Raw genomic sequence first — 16337 nt, 5'->3', positions numbered from 1 at the left:
TGAATTTTCTTTTCTTCTAATACTTTCCACATAGGTAATCAAAAACTAACTTGTGAAATTTAATGGATGGTCTTCAAGATTGCTTCCAGAAAAAAGAAAATTATTTGTAATTTACCAAAAAGAATGTATCACCTTCCTAAGACAGTTTCCAGAAGGCAATCACTAGTAAAATTGTAGTTAATTTGTTAAATTGTTTCTATAAAGTCCTGTCAAAGAAAGCAATATATACAAAGTGGTAAGCTAATTTTCTAAGAGCTTTTGGAGGAACAGTAAAATAAAGGTAGTCTTAGATTCTTAGAAAAAGCGGCCAGGTGGGAGAGATCGTAAAGGAAGTTGCACTGTGTAGCAAGGCTTTTGACCTTTTAACAGAAAATAATTTCTTCTAATCTCATAAACCAACTGCATGTTTGTAGCTGTGAACCAAGGAGCACAACTAGTGATGAATATACCAAAATAGTCTGCCTTGCTTCCTTTCCAGGCCCCTCCATTACCATCCGCCTCATCTTGATATTGTTCCATGGACATTAAGCATGAGACCTTTTCTGCTATTCAGGATGTAACCCAGTTCTGCACCACTGGTTTTTGTAGCTATCTCGTAAGGCTGCTGGCTGAAAACTGTGTCTATGCAACCTTCCAAGTATGGAGTATCAACCAACTGGACAGGGAGAGAGTACTGCTCCTACGCCAGGACTCTCAAAGCTAATCAGCTGAACTTCAGAAAAAATAATAAATGATAATTCCCATGTTTTGTATATATCTGACAAAACTGGCAACACCATACAGACTACTGACTTGAAGACAACCTCTTTTATATTTCTGTATTTCTGGTTTTCATCCATCTTTTCCCTTTCAGAATTTTCCTTGGGGGAGAAAAACAAAAACAAAAAAACTACTAGCCTAGCTAATCATTTCTTTGTAAGGTAGTTAGCAATTTTAAGTTTTTCTTTTCTTTTTTAATCCGAAAAGTTGAGAAACTTTCTTTTTTACTGCTTTTATGTTTTTCTGTCTTGTTTTGAAACCATGATGGTTATACTTTTGGTTCCTAAATAAAACATTTAAAAAAATTAACAGCCAAGTCACAAAGATAATGCATTGCACATAGACTAAGAAATTTCAGATTTGTGATTTTTGTTTCTAATCTTGATGTAAATTTACACTATTTATAAATACATATTTATTGCTTGAAAATATTTGTGAATGGAATGCTGTTATTTTTTCCAGATTTACCTGCCATTGAAATTTTAAGGAGTTCTGTAATTTCAAACACTACTCCTATTACATTTTCTATGTGTAAATAAAACTGCTTAGCATTGTACAGAAACTTTTATTAAAATTGTTTAATGTTTAAAGAGTTTTCTATTGTTTGAGTTTAAAAAGAATTTATGTATAGTGCCCAATTTTTGTTCACTTTTCAGATCTGATTATATATATTTTATATATACTTAAGTCTGTATATATAATATATATAGAAATCTAGATATATATGTGTAAAGATTTAGAACTTGAATTTTTCTTGTTTTAAGTTTCACATCTATGGTAGATTTTTGAGGTGTCTACTGTAAAGTATTGCTTACAAAAAATATGATTATTTTTAAAGAAATATATATGGTATGTATCTTCACAACCTAAAATGTCAGACTGGTTTATTGCAACTACTGCAATTACAGACAAATAAATAAGTTCTGCCAAAATGTAGTATGATAGAAAACAAATAGTGATTGAACTTAAAACTTTAAAGGTAGTTTTAACACAGGCTTGCCAAATCCTATACAATACTCAACATTTTATATGGGGAGAAAATTCCAGGATGAAGGGTCCTGTTTTAGATTGAAAATAAATTAAGAGACTTATTTTTTAATGTTAGGCAATTTTGAAATCTTATGCTTTCCTGTATGCATGACAGTGGGGTGGGTGACTACAAATTCCTTATCACCAGTAAACTATACTAGGCTATATTAGCATTCCCAAATTACTTCCAAGTAATGCTAGGATTTCATTTTCTAATAATAATGGCACCTTGTATTTGTACCTCCATTTTCTCAAGTACTTGGAACACATGTACTTAAAAGAATTTTCCACAAAATTAGGGAAGAACAGAATGCTGTAAGTAAAGGGCGGGTTGGTTGGTTGGTTGGTTGGTTGGTTGGTTGGTTGATAGAAGTGAAGAAAATCTCTAGTCTTGTCTGTTAAAATGCCATGTTGACTACATTAATTATCTTTTCAGATAGTTTTTGGAGTATGTCTTAGGAGCAGTATAAGGACTGATAGCATAGAGATGTTTCATTCAGTTGGTTACTAACTTGGTAAACATTGATTGTTTATTGGCATTCATTTCTTATTTATAACTTAAGGAAGGAATAATTCAAAGTCATTTATCATAGTACTGACCACTATGCTTAACCACAAATAGTTTAAATGGTTACTTTGTGAAGATCACCTATCCAGAAAGTCCTCCAGGGTGAAATAAGCTAAATGTTTTGTGAACAAAAATTATAAGCTACCCTTTTAGGAGCAAAGCTACACCCAACTGTTCTTACTTTGTTCTTGTTTCTCTTGATGACATATCTTCTGTGTGATTTTGTTAAGATTATTGTCAAGATGAGTATGTTGTCTTACATTTTATAAAAGAGATTTTATGTAATCCACATTTAAATAAATATATCAAGATTAATACTTGCTAGGAACTTAGTCTTTGAATAGAGAAGGTAGAAGTCAAATCAGTTTTACTCTCAGATGAGTGAAGTTCTTTGTCATCAGCCTTACTTCAATTAACAGCCTTTATGATTTGCATTTTTCAGATTTTAGAAGATAGGATAATTTTGTTTTCTTTACTGTTTGTATTGGTAAGTTCATTAAGTCACACAGTATCCTGATGGCTTAGTAATGAAACAAATTTGCATCATATAGCATATACACTGGTCAGAAAAAGAAGCTTATCACAATACATTACAGTGTTGATTCAGAGTGGCAACAAATTTTTTCTCATTGTCACTAATTAAAAAATAATGTTAATGAACATCAATATAACAATTCAGTTTATTTAACCTGTTATTCTAGGTTGCGCATGTTGTAATAAAATCTGAGTCGCTTGAGTAACAAATTGATAATTAGAACTCTTCAGAGTACTAGTAATTGACCAACCAGAATTGAGGATCATGTGTTAGAAGCTTAACTCAATGAGGTGTCTTCTTCTAGATATGAAATACTAAAAATTGTGTGTTTGATGAGGGAGCGATACCCAAGTGCCATGCCGTAAAGTTATGTGGATTTTCATTTATTCCACGTTTGTCCTGCAATGGATAAGATGTAATTCTTGCTTTTTAGACTTTATACATACATCTAGGAAGGGAGGAGATTCAAATCCATATATTATGGGAAACAGAGGAGATAGCAAGTAGCAGGAGTGACATTAGGGCATGCATTTCAGTATCATTACACCTAACAGGGCAGGATTGGAACCCCAAGAGTTATGGCTGAGGTTGAAGAAATACCAAAAGTCAGTTTGGGGAGATGTAAGGACTTAACATTGGAAAACTGTTCCTGCTATATGAGATGTTTGTATTTCATTTTGTAGTTAGTATGAAACCATCTATTGGATTTAAGCAAAAGAACATTGAAACCTCACTGTGTTTCCTTGAACTCATGATCCTCCTAAGCACAAAGTTTACACTTCCATACCTGGCCTGGCTTTATTGCCCTTTGTAACCATTTTTTCTGTATTGCAACTAGGATGTTTCTAAAGCTCAGAACGAAAAGGAAGAGATATTGTGGGTTTGAACTTCAAATTTTAAAGACTAGATAGATCTTTTTCAGTTAAGTGAGGGTACTTCTAGCCAGAATAGGAAATAACATGAGAAGTTCTATAGGCAGAAGATGTAAGTTAAATTAGTAATTGGATGTTTGAGTCCAAAATTAAGGAGTGACCACAAATATAGCTGAATATCCTTGGAGGTGGTGCTAAAAGAACAGTAAGATAATACAGCAACTGTTAGATGAGAACACAGGTGGGCTGAGTCCAATACAATTATCAGCACTTAAAAGCAAGCTGCAAAGGGGCAGGAAACTTTAGATAAGTAGTCCAAAACTTTTTGAAAAATTAACCAGATGCCGTGGGGTTGCCATCTGATGGTTGATATTTATCAGAGCTGCTTCAGTGAAGTGACAGCCTGATTGTTGGGAGAGATTAATTTTGGAAGACATGAGATTTGGTCTTTTCAGGACCTCTACACAACAAGTTGTTTTGTTACTCCTTGGTGACTGGCAGATCACCAATCTCAGAAACCTATGTAGGGTTGGTGACGTGGGGAAAGTAAGAGCACTTGCCACAAAACCTGCAGTCTGAGTTTGATTCCCAGAATTCAAAATGGTGGAAAGAGAACAGACTCCCTCAAGTTTCTCTGGTGTGTGTCCATGCAGGTGGACTGTTAGGACTTAAGTACTGTTTTAACCTCATTTTTGCATATAAGTAAATTGAGTCAAATGGATATCATATAATTTGCATTAAGGATTGTTATTTAGTGGGGAAGCCAAAATACCATTTTGCAGTCCTGTTCCAGATTTGTACTTCTTAATAGAGAACTCTAGGGCTCACTTAATGCGTAGTCCACCACTGTTGTTTGTAGTAAGGACTTTTCCTGTTTTGAATTTTTCTTTACCATGATCAAGATGTCTTTAAACTTGATAGCCTATAATAAAGTTGACCATATCTGTTATAGTCCAAAGCAGGATTCCCTTGAGATTGAAAAAGCACTATTAATAAATAATCGGGCTGTACAACAGCTATAAAAATGGAACTGCTCTGGACAAACGAAGGATGTGTGACCTATAACATTAAGTGATTAAATATGAAATGGCAGGTTCCTAATGAACATAAAGACTTATAAGATTTATAACTGTGCATGAGATCAAAGATAGGTCTAGTAGGTTGGAGAGATGGGTCATTGGTTAGCAGGTATTGATCTCCCAGAGGATCTAGGTTCAATTCCTAGCACCCACATCAGGCAGCCCACAACTTTCTGTAACTCCATCCAGGTCCAGGAGATCTGATATCCTCTTCAGGACTCCATAGTCCCATGTATTCATATATGACCCCCACACATACACTTGGTATGTTTAATGTGAAGCAATACACCTAAGTACACTTGCCTTCAAAAAAATGCTTAATGTATTTAAGAGAAGGGAGAGAAGAGGAAGTGAATGCTGATTTGAAGGCTTTGGTATTAAGGATTTCATTATCTTTAAAAGTATTCATCGAGTTGGACATTTTAGATGATTATATATGGAAGTCTGCTGAGTAAATGTTCAGTAATTCATGTGCAGTAGTGCAGGTGTTGTGCCTATGTAAACATGTTTTAAATAGGGTTAAAGTCTGATCTAGTTACGAAGATTTTCTGGATGAAGTTACTTAGAACATTGCAGGAGGGGGACACATTCAAATCTGTTGATGCAAAAAAGACTATTAGGTATCCAAGATTTTAGAGTACAAGTGCTGTATACAAATTCCAAGTAGGGTGTGTGTGTGTTACACACATTAAAACTTTCTGCCTTACTGCCTTGAGACAGGGTCTCCTAATGAACTGCAAAGAGGTTGACTTGGCAGCAAGCTCACGATTTACCTGTCTCTGTCCCACAAAGGATTCAAATGCAGATTTTCATGCTAACACTGCAAATACCCATCCATTAAAACATTTCCCAGTCCTCCGAATGTTTCATTTTCCCCAAGTATATTATGGTTTGCATTCAGGTAATAGAATAATTACTGTAGTGAAGCATATTAACGTCTATCGTTGTACATTGATTTAAAAGTAACTGAAAATCTCTGTCCCTATTATGGTACCAGGTTATTAACTTTAGTCCATGTTATTCATTAATGTTTTACATTTGTTTATCATGCATATCTGCTATTTTTTATCCTTTAACCTTCCTCTTCCCCAACTTGTAGCCACTACTTATTGAGTCATTCTCTGTATTAAAATATTGATCAACCCACAAATTACCATATGTCATATTAAATCAGACTAGGTTCATAGTGCATGAATTAGAATTCCCCTAGACTTAGCTCCATTTAATTCTCCAGAAAAGGCCAGTCAAGCTTCAAGAAGTTCCATGACTCAGAGCCCATTGAAAAGCTGTGTGTGAACCTAGGAACCAGGAAACCTACCTTTTAGACTTTTCTGACACATAAATATTTTGTCATCACTGAATCATTTACAAGTTATTGAAGACTCATGACTTCTGTCCATAACAGTTGTTCATCTCTGTCACATTTCCTTGTATCATTTAGCTTAGCTGACATTTAAAGTGTAATATTCCTGGTATTTTGTCATATGAAGAAGGACATTATGTCAGATGTCACTTTATAGTGTTGCTAGTCAAGTATTTAAGATTGTATAGGGCTAGGGAAATCTCTGTACTGCAGGTGCTTGCACAAGTACAAGGATCAAAGTTCAGATCCCTCATCAGCTACATACAAGCCCAGCAGAGTGCCATGTATTTGCCTCCAATGGAGTCCAGATTCAGTGAGATACTTTTTTTGAAAAAATATGGTGGAGAGCAAGAAAGGAAGATAGTGGACATGGACCTTTGGCATCCGCACACACACTTTGGCACCAACAATATACACATGGAAATAAGTGCACATTTGACAGGTGATCACTGGACGTTTCTACAATAATTTTAACTGGGTAATCTGTGGGAGTGAGCTTTGTCTTCACATAAATATTCTCAACAACATTTTATTGTAGATTTTAACCCATTGATTCTAGTCCTCCTGCTTCTACTTTCCAAATACTAGAACCACAGGCACATGTTATCTTACCTATGTAATATATTAGTTCACACTTGCCTTTTACATACATCTCTCCCTTTCTGATGTGTGAAAGGTTTTTTTATCAAAAGTTCAAAGATGTGCTGCTTGGGTAGGACTGCAGGTTAGAGGTTTCCTGTTAGTGAATAAGAAGCAAGAAGAGGAAGACTTTGGGAATCAAGAAAGAGGTGGCAGGGCAGATTTAAAAGCCTAGAGAAAACTAGACAACAATGTTAATTCCTCTCACATGACCCGGGCACAGGAGAAAGTTGGCAGCCACAACCAAGATAAGCCAAGTAACCTTCACAAAAAGAGGCTGCTTGGCAGCCAAGGGTTAAACCCCATTTCTCATGAAAGCATAAATATAGCGGGCAGATTTGCTGTGATGTGACTCCCGTTTGGCAGGCCAGTATGGGAAAAGAAAGCCATCCTGAGATGCCTGTCATGGTGGCGTAATGCCTTTAATCCCAGTACTCAGGAGGCAGAGGCTGGTGAATCTGAGTTCAAGACCAACCTGGTTCACATACTGAATCCCAGGCTAGCCAGGGTTACACAGATAGACCCTGTCTAAAAACAAGAAAAGAAAAAACGAAAGTAAGCCATTCTAATAGAGGATGAGTGTTGAAGCAGCAGGGAACTCAGGTTGGGAAGGCACACTGGTGGCCCTGCCTTCTGGGTTGAGAAGCCCTGTTGCTTGTGGATTACTGTGGAGACAAAACACCAAGCCTGCTGCCTATGGCTTCCATAGAGCTGTGTTCACACTCTATTCCCTTTGTTGTTGGTGCGTATGTGATCTCTGACCCCAGGTTTGGCCAATTGCTCAATTTCCACATTTCCTTACTGCTGGATAGGATCTAAAAAGTGTGGAGGCTGGCAGATACAGTGTCCAGTTTTCTGAATTTAAAATCCAGTGCTGTGTTTGCTTTCCCCAGTTTCTGATACACTCTGCCAGGTAATCAGGCATCAGCATGGGCGTTTGACACCCCTGAGCAGAGTTAGGGAGTACTGGACAGACTGCCAACTTTCCTCTCCTACAGGCTGCAAAGCCTGCCAGGCAATGCAGCTCCTAGTACACAAGGGATGCTTATAATATTAATATGGCCATATGCTGATAGCATATACATGACTGCCCATCCTTCAGTCAAAATATAGCACTACCCTGCATGGTGGGGACAAACAGGAACTACAATAGATTCTGTCCATGACCCTCTACTGCCCCAACACACACATTACAATATTAGATATCCCCAAAAGAAACTTCTCCAATCCTTTCAGGGTTTTTTTTTCTCCAAGTCTTTTTTTTTTTTTTTTGCTATATTTTTAGAATTATTTTTACTTAAAAAAAATCCTGTTTTTATAACAGCTTGGTATTGACACAAAAATAGACAGGTAGACCAATGGAATTGAATTGAAAACCCTGATATTAACCCACACTTGGTTTTTGACAAAGAAGCTAAAATTATCTTCAACAAATGGTGCTGGCATAACTGGATATTGGCATATAGAGGACTGCAGATAGATCCATGTCTATTGACATGCACAAAATTTAAGTCCAATTTGATCAAAGACCTCAATATAAATCCAGTCACACTGAACCTGTTAGAAGAGAAAGTGGGTGGTACCCTTGAACGAATTGGTACAGGAGACAGCTTCCTGAACATAACACCAGTAGCACAGACACTGAGATCGACAATTAATAAATGGGACCTCATGAAACTGAGAAGCTTCTGTAAGGCAAAGGACACAGTTAACAAGACAAAATGGCAGCCCACAGAATCGGAAAATATATTTGCTAACCCCACATCTGACAGAGGGCTGATCTCCAAAATTTACAAAGAATTCACGATGCAAGTCCCCAAAACACCAAAGGATCCAATTAAAAAGTGGGCTACAGAACTAAATACAGAATTCTCAGTAGAGGAGTCTAAAATGGCTGAGAGACACTTGAGAAAGTGCTCAACAACATCCTTAGCCATCAGGGAAATGCAAATCAAAACAACTTTGAGATACCATCTCACTTCTGTCAGAATGGCTAAAATCAAAAAACACCAATGACAGCTTATGCTGGAGAGGATGTGGAGAGAGAGGGAACACTCCTCCATTGCTGGTGGGAGTGCCGACTTGTACAGCCACTTTGGAAATCAGTATGGAGATTCCTCAGGAAAATGGGACTCAGTCAACCACAAGATCCAGCAATTCCACTCTTAGGCATATACCCAAAAGATGCACATTCATACAACAAGGATATCTATTCCAGTATGTTCATAGCAGCATTATTTGTAATAGTCAGAACCTGAAAGCAACCTAGATGCCCCTCAACTGAAGAATGGATAGAGAAAATGTGGTACATTTACACAATGGAGTACTAACCAGCAGAAAAAAACAATGGAATCTTGAAATTTGCAGGCACTACAAGAAATCATGCTAAGTGATGTAACCCAGTCAAAAAATGACAAACACAGTATGTACTCACTAATATATGGATTTTAGACATGAAACAGCGGAGTGCCAGCCTACAATCCCACTGCCATAGAGTCTGGGAAACAGGGAGGACCCAAAGAGTGATATGCATGGTACCCCAGAGAAGGAGAATGGGACAGGGTCTCCTGAGAGGAATGGGAGCACTGGGGGAGGTGAGAGGGAGCTGACAGAAAGAGAAGGGTCGAAGAGGAGGGGAGAGGAGGACATGAGGAAGCAGGAAGGTTGAGTCGGGGGAAGAATAGAGGAGAGCAGGGTGAGAGATACCATAATAGAGGGAGCCACTATAGGTTTGAGGAGCGATCTGGCACTAGTGAGATATCCAGAGATCTATAAGAATGACACCAACTGGCAACCTAACCAGTAGTGGAGAGTCTACCTTAAATGCCCTTCTCCAATAATGAGATTGACAACTACCTTATGTGCCATCCTAGAGCCTCCATCCAGTGGCTGGTGGAAGCAGAGGCAGACACCCACACCTAAACACTGAACTAAACTCCTGGAAACCAGTTGCAGAGAGGGAGGAGTGATGAGCAAAGGGGTTAAGGAAGACCAGGTGGGTGAACCCACAAAAACAGCTGACCTGAACAAGGGGGAGCTTATGGACTGATAGCTGAGAGGCCAGCATGGGCCTAATCCAGACACCCTGAATGGGGGGGGGGGTGTCAGTGAGGAGGTCTCAGCATTCTTTGGGGACTCGGGCAATAGATTGTCTTGACCCGTAGGACATTCAACATAGGTCTGGGTGACACCTAGGGGAAAGATGGGGAACAATAGATATAAGAAAGGATGTAGGAGGAGGGGAGGTAATGAGGGGATGACCACAGCTGCAAGGAAGCTGTCAGGGCAAAAGGTCAGTGGGAGAGGTAGAGCATCCTGTGTTGCCTGATAACCTGACAGCAGGGCCTGATCTTATCTTTTACAATTTATTGTCTTTGTTTAGGCCTACCTTTTGATGGACTAGGGAGTCCCCATTAGGCTAATCTTTAACTAACCTTAGGCCTGTTTCTTGGAATTTGCTTAATGTCAGAGGAGGCAGCAGGGTGGTCTGGAGGACATGAGGCTGCCAAAGCTGGCTTGTGGGGAGGCCCCTGACAATAGATCAGTATTTATCCCTGGCATCCAAAAGGACTTTGGGAGCCCATACCACATGGAGGGATGCTCTCTCAGGCTGGACACATGGCGAGGGCCTAGCCCCTACCCTGGGACGATATGACAGACTTTGTAGATTCCCCATGAAGGGCCTCACCCTCCCTGGAGAGTGGAGTTGGGATTGGGTGGAGGGTTGAGGGGGGAGTGGGGAAGCTGGGGAGGAGGGGAGTGAGAGGGAGCTGGGATTGACATGCGAAACAAGCTTGTTTCTAATTTAAATAAAAAATTTTACAAAAAAAGCATGTCTATCTCAAAAAAAAGAAAGAATGAATGAAAGTTTGGAGCTACACTGGTATCCCAAACACCCAGTGTAGTCACTGTCTGGCTAATACTTTCTATTTCTATTGGCTTAAACCCATGTCTGAGTATTTTCTGGGGCATATCCCACAACAGTAATGATGCTGTTAAGAGCGTTTCTTTTCCCCTTTCTGAGTAGTACTTTGTGTGAGTCCTTGGCAGAAACCATTTCACCAAGAAGATCCACATATAAAACCAGATATTCGTCCATCATATATGCAAATTACAACATAGTAGCACAAGAAATAGTAAAATGCAGGGCCACAGGATTCCTCAAAAAGCTCATAACTTTCCAATGACTAAATCCAAAGATAACTGAACTACTTAAAATGCCAGATCAAAAAAAATTTCAACGTATACTTTTAAAGTCTAATCAGTGACTTCCGTGATGATTCAAACAGATGAAAAAAGTGGGAAAAAAAGCTTAAAAATGAAAAGCTCCACAAACCAAATAAAAATGCTTTTCTAATACTGTGACTCTTTAAATACAGGTTCTCATTTTGTGGTGACCCCAAACCATAAAAATTATTTTTGTTGCTACTTCATAACTATAATTTTGCTGCTGCCATTAATTGTAAATATCTGATATTCAGGGTGATCTTAGGTGGCCCATGTGAAGGGGTTTTTTGACCCTCCAGGAGTCTCGATCCACATGTTGAGAACTGCTGACATACAGCACCACCAATAAATTAGACCAGGTGGAAGAAGGAATATCAGTGTTTAAAGACAAGGTTTATCAGTTATTACATGTGGGTAGCACAGAAGACCTATTCAATGAAATTGTATAAGAAAATTCTCAAATATAGGAAAGAAATGAACATACAAGTACAAGAGGCGTCTAGAACCTGAAATAGACATCCTGTGTTATGTTTAAAATGACAAAATGGAACAAGGAATACTGAGAGCTGCAGGAGAGAAATGCCAAGAAATTTACAGGTGAGAATTTGGAAATGGACAAACATTAATCAGTAATTTAAATTAGCAAATCTCTAAGATAAAGAAGAAATAAGTATATACTTTCAAATAATAACCCTAAGTGTGAATGCTATTAAGTCTCCAACTAACATGTACAAACTAATAAGATTAAAAAGTATGATCTGCTGAGCAGTGGTGGTACATGCCTTTAGGGAGTCAGAGGCAGGTGAATCTCTGTAAGTTTGAGGCCAATCTGGTCTACAGAATTCCAGGACAGCAAACCCTCTCTCTAAAAAATATTAAAATAAAAATTATGATCCATCTGTTAGAACATGTTGGCAAAGGCACAAACTGAAAAAAAATGATGGAAAATTATATTCTAAGTAAATGGATCCAAAAGCAAACTTCAAGCCAAAATTAGATTGGATAAAGAAACTACTTGCTATGTATTAATAAAGGGAAAAGTCAATCAAGAACATATAACAACTGTAAACATATATTCACCAAATGTTTTTCACCCCATTTCATAAAACTGCAGCACTAGACACAATTGGGCAGATGGGTGCAGACAACGCAATAGTAGTAGGTGACTTTAGTACTTCACTCTCATCACTACACAGATCATCCAGACTGGAAAATCAACAAAGAAATGTTATAATTAAGTTGCACCATAAGTCAAACTTAGTTAGTAGACTCCTACAGAAAATTTCATCCAAAAGCTGCAGAATATGTGTTTTTCTTTAAAACCCTTGGTACATTGTTTTTAGACTATAAATTAAGTCTTCATAAATATGATAGTTTCTAGTATCTCATCAAATATAATGAAATAATCCTGGAAATCTTTCACAACAGGAACTATAAAGATGATACAACGTATGGTAAGTGAACAACTCATTTTTTAATGATCCGTGGCCTATTGAGCAAATCAGAGGAGAAATTTACAACCTCGAATCACATGAAAATGAAATACCACAGAAGAGGTAGGAGACAGCAAAATCAATTCTAGGAGAAAGTTTATCATTATGAATGCCAACATTTAAAAAAATCAGTCCAGAGGTAGAAGCAGGTGGATCTCTATGAATTTGAGGCCAGCCTGGTCCTACTTAGGAAGTTACAGACCAGTCAGAACTACAGAGAACTGTCATAAAATAAATAAATAATTTTAATAATGTCTAAGCCAAATAACATAATGATCAAGAAGAAGTCAAACACAAAATAAAGAAAGAAAAATCAGAGTAAATTAGTGAACTGGAAACTAAAAGAAGTATACAAAGAATTGATGGGATGCAGTTGGTTCTTTTAATGGATAAATGATAAAACCTTAGACAAATTAGCAAGAAAAAAAGACCCAAGCTAATAGAATTAGAGATGAAAGAGTGGTTACAACAGATACCACTAAAATCAAGTCATTGGACAATAGTTCGAAAACATACCGACTACTAAATTGGGAAAATATAGAAGAAACGAATAAATTTCTAGACACATATTGTTGTTCTCTGCTTAGCTTCGGGCAATGACACAGGATCCACCAAACTCAAGGAACCCACATGGAGTTTAGTGGGAAAGGGAGGGAGGGAGGAGTAGGTGTTAATTAGTCGGGAGCAGAAATGGAAAGACAGAGAACAGGAGGGAGGCGCTTGCTTAAAAGGGGAAAAGGACCACTCCTTTTAGAATGAGGCTCAGCAGTTGGGGCCTTTGAAACTGGAGTCATGGAGCTGCCCTTTGCCCAGCTCCACGTGGCCCCAGCTCCAAGTGATTTCTGCATGCAGAGTCCTTATGCAGTCACTGAACACATGCACAACGCAGCCATGCAACCTTTGACAACCTTTGAGCTGTCAACGAGGAGCAATCACATGTCAAAGATAGATCCCGGTTCGAGGGAAGATTGCCCAGGAGAGAGCCCCTCACCACCCGCAGCCAGGAAAGGTTCTCTAAGGAGAAGGCACAGGTCCAGGAGATGGCTGGCACAGAGTGACAGGTGGGTGCTGAGGAGAAACCACCCAGGGAGTGGGGGGGGGGGGAGAAGGAGAGGAGTCAGGAGCAGGAAAAGGGCCAGGTTGCCCAGGACCCAGAGAAAGGGATATCAACACGTGATTTACAAAATTGAACTAAGGGCTATAAACAGCCTAAACCCATTCTAGGAAGTCAGGATTATCTTGATACCTAAACCAGATTAGGATACAACAAAAAAAGAATATTGTGGGTCAATTTGCTTACGTAAAAATCCTAATAAGTCACATACTCAGCAGATAAAGATGCTTACCAACAACCCTGATGACATGAGTTCAATCCCTGCGACCCACATGATGGAAGGAGAAAACTACTTTTCGCAAGTTGTCCTCTTGCCTCCCTATGCACACTGTAGCATATGTGTATAAACAATATACACATACACAGGTATACACAAAATAAATGCAGTTTTAAAAATTGAAAAACGCATACCGGGGCTGGAGTGGTGGATCATCAATTATGCACATGGTACACAAACGTACATGCATGCAAGAACTCCTATACATCAAAAAGTAGAATTTTAAAAGCCTACTGCATTCACCAACACACTTTTAAAAAACCCTATGTCATGATCAACTTGTATTTATTCCAGGAGTACAAGGATAGCAATAAATATAAATAGAATCAAGGACAAAAATATCACAATCATTTCAATAGATGCATTAGAAGTCCTTTAAAAAGGGTTTCCTTTTCTGATTCAAATGCTGAATAAACTAGGAAGAGGAAGGAAGCTGCCTCAGCATAGTAAAGTTTATATATGACAGATCTATAGCCAACATTATACTGAATAAGGGAAAGAAATTTTTTAATCAGACCAGTTCTCAAAGTTGGAAACCAGAGGCAAGTGGATCTCTATGATTTCAAGGCCAGACCGGCCTACATAGCAAGTTCCGGGACAGCCAGAGCTACATTAAAACAAAACAAAAGAAAACAAAAAATCAGACGCAAGACAAGTTTGTTTTGCTTTTTAAATTGTCAATAGTCATGTTCAATATAATAGTAAAAAAAATAAGAAGTTGTTATTTGCAAAAAGTTGTTAAAGACTACTCTAGGAAATTATTGGACCCAACAAAAGCTTTCAACAACTGCCAATAACTCCTCAGGGGTGGGGGCTCATGAACTCTCCCACTCCATGTTTGAATGTTGACTGGCTTGATGTTCTATAAGGCTTGTCCAGCATCCACGGCTGCTGTGATTCATGAATGCAGCAATCCTGTTATGTCGAAAAGATAGTTTCTCTCTGGTTCACCTGGACTTCTCTGCTCTTCCAGTTTTTCTGCCCTCTCTTCTAGGATGGTTCCTGTCCCTGAGTACTGGGAGTGATGTAAGATGTTTTCTCCATTAACACTTACTCTCTGTACTTTTATTAATGCTGAGTTTCTGCATTGACCACTAGCTACTAGGCTACTAAACGAAGACACTTCTCTAATGACTTCTGAAAGCTGCAATAATCTATGGGTATAGACATGAATCTAGAGGGCCATTAATGCTATTCTGATTTAGCAGACTGTTAGATTTACAATACAATACTGATCAGATTTACAATACAATACCGGACATGAATTTCCTCTCTAAATACTCTTAGGTTACTTCAAGAATGGAGTTAAATTACTTGGAAGCACTTTGAACCATTCAGGTCTGAAACTTTAAATAAGATTAGAACAGATAGTTAGGAGTCCCTAACTCAGGTACTGGAAACCAAATTTAGATCCTCTGGAAGAGCAGAAAGTCATAACCAATACTCTATCTCTTTACTCTCACTTTTTTTTTTACTTTTAAGGTCAGTTGAGGCTCCCTAGGAGTGACTTTTAGGGGCTTGGACAGATTCCCTTAAGTCCTTTAGTTTCCCTGTACCTTGTGCCATCTGCTGGGGTAAGCCAGGATCTTGGTAACCATGCAGCTTCTCTTGAAAGTATTGAGGACATTTCCCTCTGTGCTGATCCTCCTCTTTGTAGAACATACACTGGTTAGTTAGAGTCCAGCCTCTGGCATCTCCATGCTTTCACTGATTAAAGGACAAGTGACTTACCTGAGCTATAGCATGCTTTTAGAAGTGTCCCATCATCCCTTGAGACCTAGCTGACCTGGCTCTTTTAGCTTCTAAATATGGCTATTGAACACCCAGAATACTGAAGAACAAAATGTGGTTTAAATTTTCCTGCTGTGTAACAGATAAATCTTGACAAAGACTAATGGTTCTAATTGGAAGCCGGACAAACTCAGGAGAAAGTATAAGCACTTATTTGACAACACAGAAAATATCTGCTCTTTAAAAAGGGTTTGGAAAGTCACACTAAGTTGTAACTGTCAGAAGAGCATGGGAGATCTTTCCATTTTCTGAGGGCTTCTTTAATTTCTTTCTTTAAAGATTCAAAGTTCTTGCGATACAGGTCTTTCACTTGTTTGGTTAGCATTACCCCCAGATATTTTGTTGTTTGTGGCAATTGTAAAGGGTGATGTTTCTCTGATTTCTCTTTCAGCCCTTTTATCATCTGTATATAGTAGGGCTACTGATTTTCTTGAGTTGATCTTGTAGCCTGCCACTTTGCTGAAGGTGTTAATCAGCTGTAAGAGTTCCCTGGTAGAGTTCTTTGGGTCATTGATGTAAACTACACACGCATAAAAATTGAATAATGCACAACTGCACCATCCCTGGGTCAAAGAAGAAATAAAAAAAGAA

At 38.3% G+C, this 16337-nt stretch overlaps 1 protein-coding gene across 14 annotated transcripts in view; it reads left to right on the top strand.

The window, feature by feature from the left end:
- Kdm6a (lysine demethylase 6A) overlaps positions 1-2671 on the top strand; it is an 87717-nt gene extending 85046 nt beyond the window's left edge. For all 14 annotated transcript variants that reach the window (XM_040733686.1, XM_040733680.1, XM_040733685.1 and 11 more), the window contains one exon: positions 479-2671. In XM_040733686.1, coding sequence (XP_040589620.1) covers positions 479-560 — 82 coding nt within the window. In that variant the 3' untranslated portion in view covers positions 561-2671. The remainder of the gene's footprint in view (positions 1-478) is intronic.
- Positions 2672-16337: the final 13666 nt, after the last annotated feature.

The sequence above is a fragment of the Mesocricetus auratus genome, unplaced genomic scaffold (genome assembly GCF_017639785.1).
Source record: "Mesocricetus auratus isolate SY011 unplaced genomic scaffold, BCM_Maur_2.0 Super-Scaffold_100033, whole genome shotgun sequence".
Classification (NCBI taxonomy): domain Eukaryota; kingdom Metazoa; phylum Chordata; class Mammalia; order Rodentia; family Cricetidae; genus Mesocricetus; species Mesocricetus auratus.
The sequence above is the reverse complement of the archived record's forward strand: the minus strand, read 5'-3'. Positions and strand labels throughout refer to the sequence as shown.